The sequence below is a fragment of the Kryptolebias marmoratus genome, linkage group LG15 (genome assembly GCF_001649575.2).
Source record: "Kryptolebias marmoratus isolate JLee-2015 linkage group LG15, ASM164957v2, whole genome shotgun sequence".
NCBI lineage: Eukaryota > Metazoa > Chordata > Actinopteri > Cyprinodontiformes > Rivulidae > Kryptolebias > Kryptolebias marmoratus.
The window spans coordinates 21,150,795-21,175,437 of record NC_051444.1 but is presented as its reverse complement, the minus strand read 5'-3'; the positions used below and the strand labels follow the sequence as shown (position 1 = coordinate 21,175,437).

At 39.1% G+C, this 24,643-nt stretch overlaps 1 protein-coding gene across 2 annotated transcripts in view; it reads left to right on the top strand.

Annotated features, from left to right (window-relative positions):
• The window catches only part of znf536 (zinc finger protein 536), a 196,308-nt gene that overhangs the window by 130,333 nt on the left and 41,332 nt on the right, over positions 1-24,643 (top strand). For both annotated transcript variants that reach the window (XM_037979693.1, XM_017419574.3), the window contains 2 exons: positions 10,363-10,521; positions 19,629-21,404. In XM_037979693.1, the coding sequence (XP_037835621.1) occupies positions 10,363-10,521; positions 19,629-21,404 (1,935 nt within the window). The remainder of the gene's footprint in view (positions 1-10,362; positions 10,522-19,628; positions 21,405-24,643) is intronic.

Genomic DNA, 24,643 nt, shown 5'->3' with positions numbered 1-24,643 from the left:
GGGCCTCTAGCATTTAGAAACTGCCCTCCCTTTGCTAAAAACTCCAGCTCACTCTGTCTCCTTTTTTTAAAAGATATCTCATGCAGCTGTTGTCTCGTGTCCACACTCTAACTGTACTTTGGCCCTGTTTTATTCATAAATGTCATCACATAGAAAATACTAGCAGAATGAAGCAATGTATTTAAAGGTAAGGATACATAGGGAGAAACAAGGAGATGCTGGCATTTAACATTATCATATTGAGATTTAGGAAAGCACATAAGTAAGGAGAATATTGCCATTGTACAAATTTTGTGGTATTTTGAGGAAATTTCAACATTCTCAAAAAGTTGAAAACATTACTTGTGGGTTTGGAACTTTGAGAAGATTTATGCACATTTTAACAAACTAACAGAAGTTGGAAAAGTATTAAATTCCAAGTAGTTCTATGCTGGCATTTGAAAATGCAAACAATTTTACATTCAATAACCACAACAGTGAGTTTTAAAATGCTGTTGTTTGCAGATAAACTTCCCTGCAAATTTCTTTCCTCCCTGGGTACATTAGAAATATTTGTATTTTAACACTAACAACCCTACTACGTTCTCCATGACCTATTCAAATGTGGCTGGATCATGGCAAATTTAGGGTTAGGGTTACAGCCTTTCAGTGTGAAGGCAGTCATGATGCTGCTATGCCCTTGGTACTTGCCAAGTAGATTTTCACTGATATGTTCTATGTCCTCACCACTCTTTATACACCTGCTCTGGCACAACTCCCATAGACTGCGTCAGGATGCATATGTGTACCAGAGGATCATGTCACACTAGCACAATGCTACCACATCTAAGATGGGTTGTTTCCTTCACTTTGTCACAATCCTGATTCATCATGAGGCCAGCGTAGCCAGTCCTGCTTCAGACTCTGGACAACCAAGCCATATGTGGTGTGTTCAGGCTGGCAGTATTGCCACCAATCTCCATCCAGGACCCTGACATTCTGCCACCATTATAACATACTGTGACTCACTATGGAAGTTTTGTGCTTAAAACCATTGTGGATTTATCACAGTCTATCACATATAATGCAAAGGCCACTGGGATTTTAATACACTGCTGAAGATTTTGCCAAGACAATGCAAGGACATTCTACATTCTAGCTGATTTTTATTTTTTTTTTTTTTTAGATTGTAGCTGGATTGTCTTCCAATGGGAAGGTGGCCTTACCAGTTTTACTATGATCTCTGTGTTTAATCAGATATAAAGACTTGTGAAAAAAGTGGCACAATGAATTTAAAAACCAACATCATAGCCCTGATGTACTTGACTACAAGGATGGTGTAGAGCTTTTGCACACCTAACAGGAGCATTCCTTGAAGTCTCTGAGTCTGAGACATACACACTAGTGTGGGGTGTTTGCAGCTACTATATAAATCTTTTTATTTCATTTTCTGAGACACTGGGCAAGCTCATAGAAAGGAAAGACAGGACATGTCCTTGGTGTTTGGATTTACTGTCAAACCAGGCTGCAGCCTTTCTAACTCAAACACACACACATATGCACATACCCCCGCCAAGACACACGCACACACACACAGAAAGAGAGAGAGAGAGAGAGAGAGAGAGAGAGAGAACGAATGCATGCACAGATTTACCCACCGTGGAATTCCCTTTCCAAAGAGACCTTGTTAAAAAGTGTTCATCCCTTGTGGTAATATATGTCTTTAAGTGTGCATTTATGCTCCCGAGCTATCGATCACTGTAGCTACATCCCTCACCAGATAATTACTCCACCTTAATATGCATCCTTAATGAGGCCTAATTGATTCATTTTCATTGATGGAGAGTAACACCACTAATGGCTGTGGTGTGCAGAGCATTGATGCCATGTACAGTATAAACTCTGACCAGTGCCAGATGGATTGAGGGTGGGATAGAAGTGGTGGTACTGAAGCAGAGTTTGATGATTGGCCTATTGTGCTTGCTGTTGATTTAGCATGCTCAGGAATGAATAGGAAATCAATGGTGGCTTAGGAAGGAGTTCTACTTTATTCAGAGTTAAAGAGACAGTGCAACAGGGTAGTTGTCATACTTAGGTAGCGGTCTACACTGCACATGTAGTCTATGTAGAACTTCTGTTTTTCCCATCGTGTGTGTGTTTATACTATAGCTTTTTAATACCTATTCTATAATAATTCTAACATCTTGTTCTATCAACTTTTTTCTTTGATTTTTTTTAACTCTAAAGCAATGCCCCTTCTATCTTACATTTCATTCTTCTCCTTTTCATATCTCTCATTTAACTTTTTTTTTAATTTTCAATACATTTTAACTCCTTTTTTCAGTGCTGCTCTACCAAGAGAAATCCAGCTGTATCCTGGTAAGTGAGGCAGCAACCTAGTCATCCTTCACTAATGGTAACCACACCACTTCCTGCCAACACAGACTGAGAGGGGACATGATGAATATACACCCTGATTATTATAGCATTACACACACAGAGACACACACACACAAATGTGTGTGTGCATAAAAGAGACAAACACATTAGTAATTGCTTTTGTCTTCATGTCCTAAAAGACACCTACCTCTGTCCCCATCTGCCTTTTGTGCTCTCATGCATACATTCAAATTGTGGTGGACAGGACACACACGCACATACACACACACACATAAATACACACAGGCACTCAAACACTCACAGACCCTCAAGCATCATCCACAGCCTCTCAACGGGGCTATGATCACCCTGCTAGAATGATAAAGTTAGTGAGACATCAGTGCTCCCTCAGACATTTGTATGAGCGTGGATGTGCATCTCTGAGTGTGTGTGTATGTCTTTTTCCAATGCTCTTTGAAGCCTGAAACAGACTTGAGTAGGGGGGGAAAACAAAGGTGGGCCAGTGCCAGGGAGAAACTTATGGCACCATTCCTCTTCTCCTATCTGGGCAGAGGCATAGCCTTTACTGAGGGAGAGAGCCACCTTCTGTCGGTCGGGGGGTGGTGGTGAAACGGTGGGTGGAAAAAAAGAAGTGGCAAATAAATAAATAAATAAATAAATAAATAAATAAATAAATAAACAGCCTCAAAAAAGCCCACTTTGAAATCTTCCAGGTTCTAGACCCCAGAAATCAAATTTCTATCTTACGGGTTTTGAAAGTGTTTGGAATAAATGTGCTTCTGTATCCCACTTTCATTCAAAGGAAAGGTGCTTCAAACAAACAGCTTTAACACAATTTTTCATGAGCACTTCCCCTTTATTACACACGTCAAAAAAAGAGAACCCTCACCCCTCCGTTGTTTTCTCATCCTCTCTCTTTCTTTTTCTCCTCCACAACTCCAGTCTTAGTGCGGGTGTTCACTAATAAATATAAATGTTTGTGATTAGCATCTCTGCAGCACAGGTGCATGTTTGTTGCGAGGGGAGGCTTGTTCATTAATTTTCAGCCATGAAAAGTGCAGTGCGCCATGAACGGAGAGTCCAAATCGCACGCACTGATAAATGAACGCACAGATTGTTAATGTACCATTGTAAGGCTGCTGCCTCTACCAGCTTTGAAAAAAAAAGAGGGCCTGCTGCCAAATGCAGGGCTGAGCGCACACACCGGCATAAACACACACAGTCTGAGAGGTGTGGCAGGACCCTATTCAGAGGTCTAGATTAAACTGAAAAGAGCTTTAGAATTGGTGTGTTTTTTACCCTTCTAACCAAGGATTATTTTTGATTGTATAGAAAAGACACCCCCTGGTGTGAGGCCTCTGGCTTGTGTTGTCTAATTAGATTTGGTGAAACTGGCGTCTACTAGTATTACCAAAACTATGCACCTTGTGTCCCGGTATCACAGTGTTGAGGTTTTCTTAACTTTACAGATTAAACCCCACTGACTAGGAAAAAAGGTGAGAGGTGAATTGTTTCATTTTGTCTAAATTTGAAACAGTGAATAAAATTCTTTTGCCATCTTCATGATATTCATGATCAAAGCTTCATCTGCGGATTAAACCCCCTTCGCCATCCTTTCAGTGTCTGTCACTGTATTCGCCTGGGTGTGGACACAGCATGTGTGCATTATCAGAATTATCCAATACTGTACATTTTAATTAGGTAATGCATTCTGAATGTAAAAACGATCCTCAATATGTCGTTTTTGAGATACAGCTGCAAGTGTAGCAGTCACCAGAGAAGAGAAAAATACTGCGGAAGCGTAAACAAAGAGAAAATAAATAAAATCAGCCTCAAAATGTGTTTTTTTTTTTTTTTTCAGTAGCTGAAAAAATGTTTTATTAGGGGACCGCTGAACACCTGCCTTAAAATGTCGTTTCAACATCTCCCGAATGCCATTTTGCTTAATTGACTTGGAAATGGCCCAAATGTATTGCTGAATGCGGTCTAATTAATATTAATAATAAATGCCATTATTAACATCAAAGAACATCTGGTGCCCCTGTTTACCCCACCGCCTTATATGTAACACATTCTGCTGCTGTTTTAATCTCACAAACATTGCAGGGGTAAACAAAAACTCGCGCTCTCTTTATTTTTAGTTTCTACCATTATTTTTTGGCTCTCGCACATTAGTTGGTCTCATTTCTGCTGCTCAGCAGGGTCAGTGGTGAAACAACATGTGTGAGGTGAAGAGATGCAAAATTTAGAGCACAAATGCTCTTTTGTGGTCCCCCCTCTTCTTTCTTCCTTGTGTTCTTCTTAGTCTAGACCTGGTTGCTGTAATACCTCAGAGACTTCTCTAATCCCCGGTGTATTCCCATGGAGGAAATAAAATAAGATAAATAAATAATAATAAAAGAAAAAAGCGCAGACCATCTGCACATTAAAAGAGCCTCGCATTAGAATTTTCTCAATGCCCATAAATCACAAGTCGAATAACTTTAATCTAAAATTTCATTTAGTAGTCCTTGTCAGGTAGTAAAAGGAGGGGGATAATGCAGTGGTGTTTAATGATAATTGGTGTTTGGTTAATAAATTCTGCAAGTTCAGATTACGTTCTAGCAGTGGCTGGAATGCAAGCATCAGCAGTGTAACTAAACCTCAAATTGATTAACTCGCATGAACCAGACGCTCACAAAGATGGCATCGGTCCAAATCAAAAAAAAAAAAAAAAGAATGAAGGCATGGGGGTGCTGGGAGGTGTGTGTATGTGTGAGAGAGAGAAAGAGGGAACAAGCATCAGGCCGGATGGTGTTGTGTTGCTCTGGTGTAAGGAAATCAAGTCCCCCCGGGCGCATTTTTAAAGCCTAATGCCTTTCAAATGATGTCATCACGTTTTACTCTTTCTCTCTCCCCTGCCACCCTCCCTCTCACCCAATCTCTCTTAATATCTTTCCCCTTTTCAAAATGTTTCCGCCACCCCTCCACCCCACTCACTCACACACACACACACACACTCGTCCTCTCCCCCAATCACTTATTTGGCTACAGGGAGAGGCGATGGGCTTCGACAGGAGCCACGTGACACATTAGAATAATGGCCAAGCAAAAAGCAAAAACATCTTGTGTTTTTATGACTGATGTGCTTTTTACCCCCTTGTTTTATTTCCTGAAAGTGATATCATGCTAATCAAAACCACAGAGCGTTTAGAGTGCAAAGTGTGATTGAAAGAGCACCATTAAAGAACTGGCATCTCCCCATCATACCCACCACCAACCGACCTGCACCCCTGGCACCATGTATTCACACACAGTCTTTGGCTCAGCTGGTTGTTTTTATTGTTGATTTTTTTTTCTGTTAATGGGAACTGGGTGTGGCCGCTAGAAAGTAGTAAGCAGCATGCCACACGAACACTGACACACGTGAAGATCCACATTGATTTATAAATTTGTCAGTCAGTCGTCGAGGCTGCCTCGGTGGCAAATCCCCACGATGGCGGTGCAGCCGAGATCCTGGTGACGTGCGGTCAGAAGGGAGTGAGGTGTCGTACCCGCACACACTCAGACTCGCATTTGCACTGTAGCGGCACAGTTAGTCAGAGGGGAAGTGTGCGTACATGAGTGTGAGTGCAGCAGACAGCAGGCAGAGTGACTGATACTCAGCCTGCCTCCCAGATGGCCTGCTCAACTCTGCTCCAAACTGATCTCAGAGCCTTTGTTCTGGCATGTTCCATTACGCCGCCGTGACACCAGTAAAGGCAGAGGGGAGAGGAGCTGGTCTCAGATCAGATACAGCTGAATTATACATGTATTTTTTTCCCCCTCTCTGTGATACTCTTGTACTAGCACATTCACAGTTTTGCGTTTGTCATGTTTCTTTCTTTTTTTTTTTTTTTTCTGGGATAGCGCAAAGAGAAGGTTTCATAAACAATGACAAAAACTGCTTGGGTGTTTAAGTTTTAAGAGAGAGCTGGGTTCAATTTTTCATAAAAAATATTGTGTAGTGATTCTATTTATGATATCAAATTTGATCTTTAGTGAATTAATGTTAAAAGCATGGTCTTAGGGTGGCATGAATATACATCAGTATAGGAGGAAGGTTTGTCTTTTACAAGAAATGTAGCTAAGCAAGAACTTATGAATACAAAAAGGTTAAATTTCAGAATCTTTGAAGTAATAAAAAAAAAATCTAATTTCTTTTTGTTTTGTTTTTCTTTCCACTTTTGATTGATTTTATATTTAACATGTTAATACTTGATAGCTTTATTAGCGGTTCATGTTTCTTTTCTTTCTTTCATTCTTAATGATACTCTTTTGCCACTTTTTCAACTAATTTTTTTGCAATTCCACCTACTGAAATGCCAGGAAAGACAGTGTGAAGTTCTTATATTTGTAATTGTGAAAAGTTCAGAGATAAAGTAGCATTTGCAGTTTCAAAAAAGCCAACAACTCACCTGTGACAATCCCTTAAATAACATGTCTCCCCCACAGTAATTCTTTGCATAAATAAAAGAGAATAAAGGGAGTGAACATCAATACTCAGAGGATGGTTACAGCTGGGTGTCAACAGGCGACTCGAGACTCTCTCCCCACATCACAAACCCCGCTGTGAACGATGATGCCTGATATACAGTGTGACCTTCAAAATGTCATAAATGTGTTGTGCAATAAAGTGTCAATATTTGTGGTTATAAGGAGCAGGATGACTTTTACAGTAATTGGAACAGCCGCGTTAAAGCTACGGATCAGTCAACTGATTAAAGACATGCATGCTGGACGCCCACCTTAGTGCCAAGGAATGATCAGCTCGGTGTGCACGTTTTCATACATACTGACACACTCATGGGAAGGAAGCAAACCCAAAGTTGTGTTTTACTTTTCCTTGCGTATGCTCTGTGTGTCTGTGTGTGTGTGTGTGTCTGGTAATGTGTGAAGCCCATTTATTATTGAAGGGCTGTTATATGCCAGGAGAGCACACTCTCATCCTCTCAGTAGTGTGTCTTCCTCTTACAGGAGCACTATTAACCCTGACACACAAGGACATGTCTGTCTGTGTGTTTGTGACAGAGCAAGAGAAATGTGTATGTGTGTTTGTGGGGGTGTGCGTGTATGTGTGTGTGTGTTTTACTGTTTGTCCTGCTTCTAATCTGTGTTTTGGATTTTTTAATTTTAAACCCCATCTGGGGTGGGCAGGTGGGCCAGTGTCTGTTACATGATGCTGGGAATCGTTGCCAAAACAGGATCTGTACAGTAGACCACTCAAAATATGTTTATGTGGAGGCGGCTATGGCTACAGTATGGTGAAGTCCTGGATCAGGCACTGAGGGAATTTGTTTTTTTATTTAATTATTTTCTCCTTGCAGGCCAAGTTTAGAATGAATACAAATGATGAAGCCAAATATTAGCTGGGCGATGTGTTCATGTGGTTCTGACAATAGCATCATTCTGAAAGATGTTGGATATTTTACATACATTTTGTGTGAAGTATAACTGAAATGTCACCGAAATAGAATTTTGTTTTTTTTAACTGAATTTAGGTAGACGCAGTGAAACCATTCAATGTTTTGTTTTTCAGTTTATCACCTCTTTGCATAACTATGTTTTTAAAGGGATGTTTTGGCCACTTTGAAGTAGAGTTCTGTGTAAAAGGTATGAACAATTGTTACATTATTTTTGAAGCTAGTACTATGAACTTGAGTTTAAGTTTGACGGATTAACAAGCTAAAGACTAATTCAAGTGGGGCCAAAAGCAAAGTGGATCGCTGCCATCTTAAAACAACTTTGACCTTAAAAAATGACATAGCAATACATGCAAATGCTATTATCCTAAAATTTACACCAGTGTCATTGTTGCATAACAGAAATATGTCAACAAAAAAACATGAAATTTCTGCTGAGTGTCCTCACAATGCAGTAGAAGTGCTACCGTCTCCTGCTGCTGTTTGTGCTTGCAAATCACCACAATATTCTATGTAGATTAGGGTTTTGTGCAAAAATGTTTGTAAGTTTATAAAACTGCATTTGCATTAACAATTATGAGCTTTTGTAGACTGAAGCTGTTCTAAAATGGCAGCAATTCACTTTTGTCTTAGCTGTGTTTAGACAAGCCATTTGCTTGTCAGTACTATAAGAAGTAAACTCTGTTTTGTAAAATTGAGGTCACTCAGAAGGCTATTCACAAGATATTACTTGGTCATTACTTTTCAGAAAACATAATTTGAAAATGGCCAAAACATTCCTTTAACAGAGATCTTGGACAGCCAGTTCTCAGTTCCTGTTTCTATAAACATGAAAATAACAAACTATGCTGACTTCCCACCCTTATATGATTTAAACTAAGTTTTATAGTTCAATAAATGCTTTTAAAACCAGTTCTTCATTGGACTGAAAACACAATCAAACCACACTGAGCCCGAGCAGAAGCAGCTGGTATTTCATATCTGTCTATTGTTACACATTTAACTTTCAGTTGGGTTAAATGGCCTCCAGCGTGACAGCGGCCTGACCGGAGGGAGTTGTGTGTTTAGTGTCAGGATGGAAGAGCTGACTTTGGCCTTTCTATTCTGTAAACCTTATTTGGCTCTGCGATAAAGGAGTGTGGAAAAAGATGGGGGGAGCCAGAGAAAAGAAAAGATTAGGCGACTGTTAAAAAATGCTCCTCATTGTTTCTTAACTGGGCTGCTCGATTTTTATTTATTTATTTTTTTCTTCTTGCTTGCTTTGTTCTTTTTTTTTCTATGTGTGCACCAAATCATCTACCACATTAGAAAATAAATAACATTCTTATAGTACCATATACAGTATGTGCTCAGTGGGTCACATACATACTAAAAGGCTTAGCACTGGCTGAAAGTTGTTCATGTGCACAAAGTTTAGCTTCTTGCTGCTTAGCAATGTGCACATCTGATGACTGTATCTTGCAGGAATAATGACTGTCCAACAAATAATACTTTTAAAAGAGCCACAGAAAAAAAGTTATACTTTTTAAATGAAATAAGTTCTTTTTTTTGACAACTCTTTGCTGCATGGATGGTGACATCCATCCAACACCTTGTACACATATTTCTAATTTTACATTTCTGATATTTCAAACATGTCAATGTTATTTTGCATGTTATTTTATTGTTTCTTTCAGTTGTTTTTTTTTTCTTTATGTTTTTAACCTAGCTGTGTTTCTCAGCCCTTTAAATGCTGCACATCACAGGCTCTTGACTATCTGTACAACAAGGCCAGTGTGTACAATCTGACGATGACACCCTCACCTCAGATTATGCTGCTGTCAACACATTCCCAGGTTGTCGTCACTCATCTTTAGATTCCTATTCAGAGGCTGATTGTGTTGATAACAGACTGCCGTTGCACTAAACTGTGCATCATCGTTTTTTTTTGGCATGCTGAGGAAGTGGCGGAGGGCTGGGTCAAAGCTGTTATCACCCTATCATATCTCTGACAGCTACCTGTCAAAATTAGGTCGCAGGAAGAGATGTAAGGATATCCTGCGATGCTGACAAAGCCAAATCTCTTTCTCTCATTTTTTTTTCCTCTCTCTTTCTGCTTGTCTTATTTTGCATTTTTAATTTTCTCTGCTATCCAGCATATGCTTAATAGGAATGATAATGATAGCAAGGAATATAAAAACAAGGGAAACATACGAAAAGAAAAGAAGAGGTGGTGGTAGTGTTGAGGGTGTGTGTCTGTGTGTGTGTGCTTGAGTTAACGGGGGGTGTATCTCTTAGCCACTGTGTTTCCAAAGAAACTGAAAAGCTTATGAACTGTCAGCGTTCTGTCAGGGAGAAAAATAGCTCGGCCCGTGAACTCCTTTGATGTGTTTGTACAGCATTTGCACATCGAGCACGAAAAAGGAAGGACAATGACAGACAGACAGCCGACAAAGAGAAAAAAAGAACTGTGTTGTGATGTGTGAAGGGCTGGTTTGAAGTGGCACTCAACACACCTTCCATTTGTCCCTCCCTCCTTGTGTTGTCTCTGTGTTTGCTCCAGATGTTGGGGAGGACGTGGGGAAGTCAGCTGCGAACATTCAGCCGCCACCATCCCAGGTTCGTGAGCGGTGTCTGGGCTCGTCTTCCAAAGACTGCCCCTACTGTGGCAAGTCCTTCCGCACCTCCCATCATCTCAAAGTCCATCTGCGGATACACACAGGTCAGTTCATCTATCACTTCTCTCACACAGGCTCAGATCACTTTTCTTCACCAATTAAACATTTATTGTACTTCATGCAAAATTTACTTTGCTACTTGTTCTGACATTTCTTCTGGGGGTTAGATTGACATATTGATGCATGAATATTGGCCTAATCACATATTGGAGTCACTCTCTTTGTTATATGATGAATATTATGCAGATTAATCAATTTCAAATATTGCAAACGAGAAAACTGGAATCATTATAACTGAAGAGAAAAAAACAGTGAAGCAGGAAAGACCATTTATTCAGTTTTTCAATCTTAACATCAATATGGCCTAAAGTTAAGTAGTTCCATAAAATTCAGCAGTCCAAGTGGAACAGTAATACAAACTGCAATTGTCACCTAAATATTAATCTTGTTTTGTCCTCAAAATGTAATCCCCTGTACAGTTTTATCAGCTCTTGGATTGGCACGCATTTTCTTCAAATTGACACAAACCCAAATAAAGAAAGCTTTTCACTAGTAGGAATATGTGCTTCCTAACAGTGTCCCTCATTTAGGCTTATAGCCATTGTTATTCTCTTTTTCTTTTTCTTTTTTTTTTACAGCTCATCATTTCATTGAGCTCTAATTATCACAACAAGGGTTCAGTGTCTTTCAATGACATCACTCAGAGGGCAATTTCACACCCTCTAACTCTCAATAACTTTCAAGGCAAAACAAAGCTGCCCTGTCCACAATTTGGGGATGTGCGTGAGATGGTGTGCCTAATAGATTTAGCTTGATTTTTTAGCTGAACTAACCATGGTTCAGTTCTGGGATAGTCCGTCCCACGGTTGTTACTGAAGTCTGAAGCCAGACTCATTATGTGGATTGTGGATGGTAGCCAGTGTTCTTCCTCTCTGAAAGGTACAAATGCTTCATTGACTATCCAGGTTAAAGTCACTGTTCGACTGTGAAGAAGATATCTCACAACAAGGACACCTGATTTTAGTCAGACGGTCCTTGTGTGTAAAGCGTAAGTTCCCCAAGTGAATCTCAGCCTCTGAAAAATCCATCCATCCATGCATCCAGTTTCTTTGTCCGCTTCTCCTTTTTGGATCATGGGGACCTAGTGCCTATCTCCAGCCTCTGAAAAATATTAAAACAAATTAGTGTTTCTAGTCTGGACACAGCCACAAGTCCTCCAATTCATTTGGCCTTAGAGATTGATTGTTTATGCCACAAATACGACCCACAAGGTGTCCATTAAACCATGGCTGTCATTGACAGCAGGAAGTTTTGCACATATTATATGACAATATTGAGGCTTTTTCCTCCTCCTGTTTTTTTTTTTTTACAAACCACAAATTCCTTTTTAGAAGCCTGGAGGCAGAAAATGGAAAAGCAGTTTGACGGACAATTTACAGGTCTTTATGTCATATTAGGTAAAGTTTACTCAGGGCAACTGTTTTAGAAATATAATATTATAACATTATGACAGTCAGTAATATATGTTTGTTAGGGTTAGGTAAATAATCCGGATAGGGTTAAAAAAATTCACTTTCTGGTGAAAAAAACGTTGTCATTCTCTGCTGGCTCAGTTGCTTCCTGATTAAATTAATGCTGCATTCAATTTACTTTGTAAGTAGAAACTCAATTTAGCCACTAAAACTCACATATTTTTCAAACATAATTACAGGTTATATTTTCCTGTAATGGCCAGTCACATAACATTATTTTTTGAAAGAATAGTCAAAAAAAAGAGAGCTGGAATCATTAGGTAGCCTTTATCTTTGAAGTGCAAGATAAGAATTAATGAGTTGTTTATGATTAGTTTATGGTTTAACCAATTAACTTTTTTTTATTAATATAAAACTTTGCCACACAAGTAGAGTGATATTATTGGACACTTCTAAATAACATGGGATTGTTTTTAATGAGGGTTGCTGTTTTGATGAACAAAAATAGTTTGGTTGTGTTTTGGAAACACACAATCCTGACTTTCAAGATGGCAATTTCAAATAATTGTGACATTATGGTGCTTCATGTTCTGTCCCAGAACACTGAGGGTAGATCAAAATCCTAATGTGTTAAATTCATCTAGTTTTATCGGAGACTTCTGTGAAACTGAAAACATATATCTCTGCAGTTCATCAGGATATCAGGAAACCCAATAATTGCTAGTGAGTATACTATATTGTATCAACAAAACCCCAAATGCAATGATGTTATTTTAAAATAAATGCAATTATGAAAAAAATAAATAAATACACAAATCCTCACATGTTGAAAGCTTCAACAAGAGAATTGGGACTTTCTTGCATAATTGACTCAATCAATTCATGAGACATCAAAATGTAGATTAAGAACCTTTTACAGGTTCTTCATAAAGTTGCAAGTGATAAGGTTGTTTGTGTTTTCATAATTTACAGCATGTAGGTTTATCTATAAACATTTAGAACTAGAAATGCTTTGTTAGGAGGGGAAAAATTATACTGTGTGTATTGTCTGCTGCCATGAGAGGCAGGCTACCATGTACTGTAATTGCCTGTGTGTGTCCTTGTTGTTTTGTTAGCAAGATATCTCGTGCGCCACAGGACAAATTTTATTGAAACTTTCAAAAAGTAGTTAATGCAATGGATGCGCATCAACAACTGATTAACTTCTGGAATTAACCTTATTCAAGACGGCCATCACAGGAAATTGACCTAAAAAAAAGAATGGCTATACCTCAGTCACGTTTTACAGATGTCAAACTATCATATAGTGTGATAGAGAATAATCTCCATCACATGCTTCAAGCACTAACAGATCAAACATGCTAACATTTTCTTTAAAACATTTCAGTACATGCTTTCCTGGCTACAGAAATCCAAAGAATTTAGATTATTTGTACTTTTTTCCCCCCTAATCATTCAGGACTTTTAGAAGGCTTTTATTTAACAAAAAAAAAAAAAAAAAGACAAAGTTAAACTGCTGTCAGTTCAAGCTAAACTGAAGCTGAAACTAAGATACAAAATAATTTTCTGCTATTAAAACAAACAAATATAAAACCCTGTCTGATCTGCTTTTTTAAAATTCTCTTACCTAGTTTTTAAATTGTGGGCAAACTCCCCTTTTTGATTTCCTCAACAAAAAGCTCATATCGATCTGAGTCAGAGAAAAACCCTCTCACTGTAGCATGCTAACACATTTGGTGTATACACACAAAATTAGATTTCTTAAGTTAAAGAGCACAACCAGGCTAAGCTATCCCAGTAACACTACAGTAGCTGGTGATGGCTTTGGGAGGCATTTGATATCTAGTGGTTCGAGAGCTGAGTTATGTCTGTTTTGAGTAGTATACTGTAGTAAGAATACCCATGAGAGCCATATTTTATCATAGAGGAAGTGGAGACCTCAGCCTGGCCTGGTGTTAACTCATTTTGCAAAACACATAAGGAGAGTGATCTTATTTCATTGGCTGTATAGTTTACAGTCGTTCTTTCAAATTTAAACATAAAGTAAAATTAAAGCCCTGATCTCGTGCCCCAATGCAAAAACTTATAATTTAGTGAGGATGTTATGTTTTTAGAATGGAATGTGTCCTTGGACGTGGGCCTGTCTAAGCACAGCTTTAACATTGTGTCTTCCACACATGAGCAGGAAAAACAAAGCTTGATGCATCCCCAATATGTGGCCTTTAAATCATTCCTATAACCTAATCATAGCAGCTCCACTGTGACACCCTGATTACATCCACAAGATGACTTCTGCAGCAGCAGAAGATCTTCTCTGTGCCGTGTTGACAATGAAGGGAAATTCACAGATGACAGTCGAGCTCGCCTTCGTCTAATGCAAAGTGACTGACACAATGGAGTTGCTTACCAAGCTGGTCGAGGCAGCATTGTGCCGTGCAACGCAGAGATTAATGAGCGACTAACACCGGCTTGAAAGGAATGAAGTGAATTTAAATTCCTCAAAAAGTTAAAGAGGTAATGTTACAGTATTAATTTCCTCTTGAACAGTGAGTGGGAAAATATCCATTAGCAAAATTAACCACAGTTTTCTAGGTAGCTAACATTGTGCGACTGTGGCACTACAGTGTGGGGCCAGAGCTAATGAACACACTGCAGAGGGTGATATTTCATTATACAAATTAATGCTCACATTTTAATGGGAAAGTCACATAATGAATCTAGGCTTCAGTGACAGCAATTAGAGGCCCAGATTGTCCCCTTCTGGACAAGGCACTATTTAGCAGTAAGCAGCTGTGTGTAAAAAAAATAAAAAAATAAAATAAAAAAAGGACCTCACTCTTGACAATAGCCACACATAACTTCAGGCCGAAGCACATAACCAATAAGAGTCCCTGCTCACCTTTAAATGAGAAGAGGGGGAGAGAAAGCAAAGGAGAAGAGGCATGACTTGCCCGTGTCACTTAACCTTAACCTAACCTTGTAATCAGAATGAATCAAGAGGGACCTGTGATCTCCCTCTCTATTCCTCTCTTTTCCTTTGGGTTCCTCCCTCCCTTCTTTTTTCTTCTATCTTCAACTATTTCACTCCTGAAACATTATTTCAGTGCATTTCCTTTTTTTTTTTTCTCCATTTCCAATATCCTCTAGTCACTGTTTTTAATACAGTAACAGTGCTCGATTTAATATTGCCCCATAGAGCACACTTAATATCCAACATTCCCTTGTGCATATACTATGCATTTATGGTGTGATTTTCCTCTCTTTGGTAATTGAACAGTTAGTCCTGACAGTAATAGAAGCACAGTCACTTCCCTACTGACTGCTAACCTAAAAGATAAAGAATGCCAGCATTATAGATAAATGAAAAACAAATAAATAAAAGTCTTCACTGTACTCAGCTAACCAGCTAAATTGCTGTAAATACAGGAATAAAATTCATCAGTAAGATTATTTTGCATTAGTCTATGACAAAACAAACATATATAACGAGCATGGAGACAGTCAAAGGTGGTTTTTTTTTTAGTTGATGTTGAAATAACAACAGAATATGTGTAAAAGTTATGCAACATTTATATCCTAGCTCTTGAAGATACTGTAGTTTTGTGAATGACCTCAGTTTGGAGATACAGAGTTTAAGTACAGAGTTTAAGTTCTACAGGACTGACAAGATAATGAATAATTTGAATGCAGCTAAGACCAAAGTGAATTATTGACATGCTAAAACAACTTTAATCTTTAAAGATTCAGAGCAGTTTATGAGAACCATATTTCTTACGTCTTTACGCTGTTGTGGGTTTTTACTTCAAATTATGTGGTTATTTGGTAGGACAGATTGCAGTAGCAGTTAGCTATAACACTTCCTGTGCAGTGTAGGGTCAGTTACCATCAGAACTGACCCCAAGATGACTGAGAATCTACACCAATGTCCATTCCTAAAGAAATTTCACAATATTCTTAAGCCCCCAAAAATGTGTGATTTGAAACTGACAATACTGTAAAGATTGAAATATTTGTTTCTGCATGAACCACAAGTAATTTTTTAAACTGGAGTTTTTTGAAGATGGCAAAATCTGTTTTGTCCACTCAGTTTGTATGGACAAACTAACAGGTAGTCTGAGCAAATCCAATTCCAAACCACTGGAGTCAAAACTGCTTTGAGTCTAACTGTTAGCTCGTCAGTTCAGCCAGAATTCAACTATTTCTCCAAATTGGGCTTTTTAAAGAGCCATTTACAGGTAAGACAATAGTTGTTATTGATTTTTACACAGAACACCACTTCAGAATGACAAAATCTCAATTCAGCTTTCTAAACCATGGGCATCCCATCACATTTGCCACTACAGTGCCTCTACTGGTCACCTCCATATTGTTTTTATACATATAGCAAACTCAGGACTCAGTGTAGCTGTTGTACACAAGGCTTAATCATATTATTTGCCAGTTTGTTTGTTTTTTAAACAGTGTAATGGAAAAAATAAAATAAAACACACTGATCCATGTTTTCTTATTTTTTAGAATATTGAATTTTTTGTGGTTTCCCCTCTGTTTTAGGCCAATGTAAGCAAATTTACTATTTTTTCTAAGGTTTTTTTTTCCTTCTGGATAAACTGAAATTCATCTTCTAGTATGTCATATCCATTAAGCCGTTTAATTGCCCCTCTGTACAAGTTTGGCATATTTATCTTTGTTTCTGTGGTGTTGTCATGATACACTCAAAAGCCAGATGAAATCCCTGCATGCAACATGACGTGAAAACACACTGGAGAAGTTCTCCCTACCGCAAGCAGTGAAAGAATGATTTAAAGCCACAGCAGTGTTAAAGTCAAAGTAAGAAGTCCCCCCCTCCCTCCCCTCCATATCTCTGTTATTTGTCTTTGAAAAGCTAAAACGCATGAAGTAACTCAATAAACTGAAGATCAACAACAGTAAAAAAAGTTTACCATTCTATTTTTAACTACCAAATAGCAATTTCCTGGTTTTGTGGTGGCGGTGATCTGTCATGTGGCTGGGAGGTTGTGCTGTTTGCGCTGATATCAATTAAAAGTGGATTAACGGGTACATAATGACCTTTAGCAGTAAATTGTGTGTAATGTTGCAAGGCAGGATACAGTATATTCCCCAGATGTCACACCAGGCCCCTGACGTATGATGGAGCAGATGTCTTAGCCAGTCCAAATGGCTCTCTAAGACACAAACACACACGCACATATACACACAGGCTCAGGCTGACATGCATGCATAAACATGTGTTCACACACATTCCAAATGGTGCACACACACACACACACACACACATAAACACAAGGAGATACAGAAACGCACAAGTCGTCTGTTTCACTTGCTCCAGATATTTAGATGCTTAATTTTAATAGAAAACTGGCATAAACTGATCACTCCAAAAGGGCTTTTGTATTTTGCCTTACTCGGTAAACATCACAGGTTAGGGGTCAGATGTAAAATCGTTTTTGCTTATTATTCTCATTTTAGATATGTACATTGTGCATTAATCTTTGTTTTCTGCAGAAACATTAACAATCTCTTATTAGGAAAGAAAAGATGGAGGATGAAAAAAAATCTTATCAGTCTAATTTCTGTCTAATTTGGCTTCTAGAATATCATTTTGTCCAGTTAGAGGGATTGAGAATGATCATTTGCATCAGGGACGTTTCCTTATTAAATCAGCACTGAGCCTCTGTTCGGCAGCTCACAGGAGAAGCACTTATTGGGTTAAAAGCTCATCTCATATGGTTTATTTTAAATATACTCTATGCTTCACAGACACTCTGGTGTAAAAGAAAAGATATCACATCACTGTCTTTCTTTCGTTCTTCAGTCAGGGTTATCTCTGTCTCTGCGTGCTCTCTTTCTCTTTCTTTGGTTTCTCTCTTATGCTTTCTTTCTACACTCCTCAGCAGTTTCACCTTCAATTTTCTTTTGTATGGCTGCCTATTCTTTTCTCTCTTGTATCAATATTCTATTGAGTTGGTGTTTGTGGCCCTTTATTTGAGAACTCTGCAGTAGGTCTGCAGATCGCAGAGTCTTTTTCTGGAATGGTGCCCTCTAAATAATGATAAATTACTTGAGCAGTATGCCATTTGCTAATTATATCCATGATTTACTACACAGCCCGACTTAAATCATTCAAACCAGCCTTGCGTAACAATGCCTTCTTTTTTTCTATAAAATGGTTTCCATGTGCATAATCTAAACATTTTATTGGCATATATTGTATATAGAATGTGCAAAACACTACAGCCGTGCAACCCCCCCCTATTTTTCTTTATTTCTTTCTCCCACAAATCTGTTTTTTTTTTTTGTTTTTTTACATGGAGTTGTTGTTATCCCTTTGACAGAAATTCCACTCTGGGAACTTTTTATATGTATATGTGTAAAAAAAAAAAAAAAGAAAGAAAAAAAATCAAGCTTAGCATTTTTTCCCTCTCTGTTCATTGTTTAATGAATCCAAATCTGGCTCAGACTCCAAGCCTATTATAATTGCTAGCAGGATGTGTTCTATTTCAACATAAGTATCATTTCAATGGAAGATCTACTTTTGGCAGAATAATGCCAGTGTTATACCATCATCAAGAATATCCATGAATATGGATGTGAAGCATAAATAAACATATGTAGATGTTACAGAACAGATTCAACCATCTTTTACAGCAATATAAATCACTTTGATCTGTATATCCTGTACTGAATCATATTGTTTCTTATCACAGGGCTTAGCTGCAGCGAGCATGTGGTACACATGTGTCGCCTGCAAAGTTTTCCTCTCCTTCTTTTATTTTTGCATTGTAGTGTATCGTTCAAAGTTTGAACTCCATTCACTGCAGTGTGGCTGTGGCCAGGGTTATATTGCGCTCCGGCGGATTTATTCTTCTTTAGAGAAACTGCAAATAGGGAACGTCCGAGAAATTGCACTCTCATTGCCAAGGCACAGGCCTCACAGCAAACAAAGCCAGAGCAGAGGCACGATGACCCCTCTGTAATCACACACACACACACACACACACACATTTGCTCGTAGATTCAGCCCCACCCTCAGCTTAACAGATAGCATCAAAAGAGTTTGGTTGTCAGCTGAAAATGATATCTCTTGTAGTGGACTGAAAGCACCATATGGTGAAATGTTTTTATGATGCTGATATGAGTGATGGCTCACTTGGCGGAGCTGGATCGACCCATATTCAGATGCCTACTTCCACACCCCTACTCCTTTCCTAATATACACTCCTACAGACACAAACATGCATAAGCATCAAGTGGTGCTGAGCTGATGACTGGAAGAGAAAAGACAAAGTACTGGTGGTACAAGGCATGTTTTTGTTTGTTATCCTGAGTTGCAGTTTATTTTATGTGCATTTATTTTTTTTTTCTTGAACTCTTGATTGCTCTAATTTCCTTTACCTCATAAAACCTCCTGTTTTAAGATAATAAAAACTGCCATTTATTTTTATGCCAACTAATATCCTTTTTTATAGTGGTTAATGAAATGCATATCTTTTTTGTGAGCTCATGTGACCTAATTTACTGTGTTCAGGGAGGTTACATGACCCTAGGGTCCACATTCCCCGCTCCAATAAATAGATTTTGATAACCAGCTAATGTAATAAGCAGGTTAATTATTCACTGTTTTTCCTCTTTCTTTCTGTGTCTCTTTTTTGGCTTCTCAGGAGAGAAACCCTATCGATGCCCTCATTGTGACTATGCTGGCACCCAGTCTGCCAGTCTGAAATATCACCTGGAACGTCATCATCGTGAGCGTCAAAATGGCTCCACTACATCAGGCCCTTCCTCTGGCCACAATACAACTTCTGACCATAAAGAAGATCCTGGAAAAACAGGTAGTGGCGTCTTTGCCCGACCAGATGTACTCCGTAATGTTTTTAAGGGCATGCCAACCAACCTAGACTTCAGAGCAGGTCCGCTCCTGCCACATCAGTGGGCATCGGCTGGCATGATATCTTCACATGACCGAGATCGTGATCGTGGAGACCGCCGTTTTGACTCTGCCACTTCAGCTGAAAACTTGAAGAATGCCGATGGCCCATCCTCCATTGTGGCACCAGGGACAGAAAGCGCTGCAAGCTTTTCTGATCTAAGCAGAGCTTATCAAAGTATGATGGGAAATGGAGTCCACTTTCAAGGTTCTCTCCAGGCTTTCATGGACAACTTCGTCCTCAGTTCCATGAAGAAGGACATTAAAGACAACCAGAGTCCAGTCCAGCTCCCTGCCCACCGCTACCATGACAATGGTGAGCCCAAAGCCAAACGAATAATCTCAAATGAACAGGAAAGAGAGGATAAAGCTGAAGGAAAACTAAAGTCAGAGCCTGGAAAGCCTGGGTCTCAGTACGAACCACTTGATCTGTCTGTATCAGTCCGCCCTGAGTCTGCATCTGAACCTCTCCCTGGTTCCTCAGTCACTGTGCATGATAATGTGGCTTGGCATGGCTGCCTCTTCTGCTCTTTTTCTACTCCCTCGTTGGAGCTCATGGCCCTGCACCTCCAGGCTAACCATCTAAGTAAAGCCCAAATGCAGCGGTCTGATACAGGCAAGGAAATTCATCGAGAGGGTTCTCCAACCCACTCTACCATTCACTCTTCCAATACCAAGACCTCTCCTTTGGTTCTGGACAGAGATGGCGACAAAGATGGTGAGAAAAGCCAAGCAGTCTGGAACAACCACAATGACCAACCATACAACCCCTTTCAGAGTGACTTCTTTAGGAGGTTTGGTGGCTTATATGATGGGTCTCCAAGAGTCAGTCAGGGCCTTCAGGGGTATATAGCAGAACAGGGTCTGGAACTGCCTAGCCAAGTCTTTGAAAGAACAGCTTCAGCTGGAGATGACCACATTGGTGAGAGGGGTTCCTGTGAAGATGCAGAAGATGATCATGGTGGATTTGATGAAGAAGTTGTAAAACCTGGGGAGCACAGTACCTCAGAAACCCCGTCAACTACCCCGAAGAGACAACAACTGCAGAATCATTCTGATGAAGAGGAAGATGAGGGTGGAGTGGTTCAAGAAGAAGAGGAAAGAGATGAAGATGAGCAAATAGACATGGAGAGAGAGGAAGAGGGAAGTCCAGCTTTAGATCATATCCAAACCCATTCCAAACAGCTTCAAGATGACACCTCTCTTCTCCCAAGAAGTGGAGCCGGTTTGGCAGCATCTTCATCCACTATGACACAAATTTCTCTGGTTCCCCAAACCCAGAACCAAACTATACCACTGGAGAAGCAGTGGCAGCAGGGTCTAGGCCTCCTATCCCCTGCAGGTCCTCCAGGACTTTTGAAAGCTGAGCAGCAGACTCACCTAGAGCAGCAAATGAGCATGCTGTCTGTTCTCAGAGCCTACAGCAACGACAACCTCCCTGCATTCAACGGCCTGGGAGGTGGAGGCGGTGGAGCAACCACAGGGGGCATGAAGAGGTCTGATGCACCTGGTGAGTGTGTGCAACACCTAATGGCACTGTAACACTGTAAAGCCCGAACACACACATAGGCAGGAACAGTAACATCAAAAGGAAGTACACACACAAAGAACACAAATTGAAACACTGATTAAATTTCCCCACCACTGCATACACATACACATCAAGCACACAAGACAAACACATATACTTTTTTTTTTTTTGCTTGACACCCACAAAGGAATCTCAGACATTCACTAAATGTCTCAAGATTGGCTCTGAAGTGATTTCAGTCTTATTTCAAGCAAGTTTAGAAGCTATCAGCCTGGTGACTAGCAACAGATTAATCTTTATTACACGTTTATATTGCTGAGAGTGCCGTGCCTCCCTCCTGCTCCACAGCATGAGGGGAATAACCCTGGATGAGTCAGAGCAGGACCTCAGTTCCCTGTGCCATCTCCTCCACATGTCTCTTAACTATCTTAGCTCTCATAAAGCCGCCTCCCAAAAGCCCATTACTTTATAAGACTCGTCGATCTATGACCCTATGAAAAATGAACTGTCAACTTTCATGATTCTGCTAAGGTTATAGCTGCTCCTTGAGACTGAAGAAGGAAGTCTTTTTTTTTTTTTTTTTGTTCTTCTCCTATCTTTTTTATAACGCCTTTTTGCTGTTTGGGGTTGGTTGCTGATTGCCAAGTGTATCTGTAGAAAGAAAGTAAAACCTAGTGTTAGTGTTGATTTTCTGAAATACTGGCTCACTTGAGAGAGAAGAAATTAGCTCTTGTGGAGGTTTTTAAAAAAACAGTGACATACATGATAGATTTCTAAAGTAAAAACTGAATATAGTATGACCCAATGATACATAAATATAAACCCTATTTTATTTTTATTTTTTTAATAATTGACACCATATAGTCCGTTTATTGCAATAGAAACTGTGAGAATGTTTTCCTAATGTTATTCCAAAGGTTCCCTTGAAAAACCAAAATATGTAATGTGGGTAGCTCCTTTTGCAACTAGGAATGCTTGACCTTTATTTTGTAGATACGGCTTTCTTTGTTGAGCAAAAGCTTTCTTACATGTCTGAATTTGCATCAGGCATTCATTGTTAGCAAAACACGGGTCATTATATCCAGGAGGCTGGATATATAATGGCCTCCTTTGGAGAGCCATGATGAGAAATATAAAATATTGTCAAAAACCTAAGTAAAATAAAAACATGTCATCAAGTGCTCTATTCAGTCTGTACTAAGAGTGACATGACAGATACACAGAGACCTTATAAGTGTATTTTTCTAACCAAAGTCATAATTTGCTGTGTGCAGTGTAGCGAACATATGAGGTTTTATTTTTACCGGAAGTTAAAGGATGATCAGAAAATGCTTAGTTTGTAATGCTAGCTCGAGCAAGTTTAATACAATCCAACAAGACAGTTATTTTGCCTTTGCACAGTGCTCCTCCCCTTTTTTGAGTGAACAGCCCATTCACGTTCACTGGCGGTAAAAGCAACTCCTAAGGTAGATGCGAAGAAATCAACTTTAAATATGATTACAGTACTGTTTTGAAAATTGTAAGAGCCTCGAATTAATGGCCCGTCAAGCAAACAATTATTTAATGTCACTGCTAATAAACATTAATTGATATTATGTAAAAACTGTTCATAAATATAGACCGAAATTAGATTATACAAACAATGCCACCCAGTGGCCTGATGTAGTATTCTTCGGAAAAAATATTTTTCACTGTTCTTCTTTATTAAGCTGTTATTTTGCTATTTTTAAGTAACATACATGAGACAACATTAGACTAAACTATAATAGAAAAAAGTAAATAAATCTATATACTCTTAGTGTTGTAACACTGATGTGCTGCCACTTAGGAGTTACATTCTCTGACTGTAAAACCTACTTTTTTGCTCTTCCAGAGAGCCTGTGGTGTCCCTTTTATTAATGCAACAGTTGTTTAGCTCAGCAGGGCAGAACACAGGCTAATAATAAACCAGCTTCTGGTACAATCTTGACTTGAGGCAAAGTACTTTAGTTCCCATATTCCTGCTTCTTGCCAAATGCCTTTTAAGTTGATAAAATGTAGAAAAAATATATTAGTTTTCTAATGCATTTAGGAAAATTGTCCTAATCTTTAATAGTAGTATGCATTTCTTATGATGTACATTTGAAATACATTTAAATAAATCATAATCATAAAAAAATATTTTTTAAATCCAAAATCTGACGAAACAGAAGTATACATAATAATAACATGATAATGGTTTTTCAAAACTGTACTAGAGCTTAGTAATTTTCTACTGTCCTTGTTGATTCTACTCAGTGCTGTTTCTGCCAGTTGTGGTTCTTATGCTTCTGTTGATGAGAAATAATAGGCACACTTGTCTCAGTAAAATGTACTATTACAGTCCTTCTTTATGTGTCCACTTGTAAACCCCTTATGTTGGGGGGGTCACTCGAAGCTTGAACAAAAAGGGGCACACATTCCTCTGTTAGATAGTCGGTGGTGTAGGTGGGGGTAGCACAGACATCTGTAAAACTCAATTCAGATCTGGCAAAATGTGATTATCTGGAGTGGGTTTGCATTAGGTTTGTATGCAAATATAGCATAAATCATTAATATCGAAATTCTCCCCTGAATCTGCGGGAACTCTTGTAGGGCACGCGTTGCACGTCTGGAGTGACCGCCTCTTCATTAGTATGCCCAAAGGAAGTGGGGAAAAAAGGTACAATACATGTGAATCTCCTTGCACTTTGACACATAACAGATATAGACATATAAGGATTTACACACACACACATTTATATTGAACCACACCTCAGTAAACTGGCCCAGGAATTGGATTTATCAATAAATGTCATTAACAGCATCAGTGGCCCTGAGGTCTCTGTAATCAGACAAGGTATCTGGTTACTAAGGTACCGTACACGGTAAAGATTGATATGAACCCACACCATTTGCCGTACTGTAGATGTGCTTAACACAATCAATACTTGGCTGCAGTGTAGACCTATCTATAGCCATGCATTATCAAACATGAAGTATTACATTATTCAAACAGTGCTGTACATGCCACGACTGCTTGCGAACATTGCTCCTCACGTCGTATTACTTACATTACCTCAACCCCCTTGTTCATTTAATATATTAAAAGTGAAGTAGGACTTCAGAAGGTTGAGACTGACAAGCCGGAGAGGAAGTGTGAAGGTTTTTAGAGAAGAAAAAAAAGCAGTGCTCAAAGCTGAGCACTGCTTACAATTTGA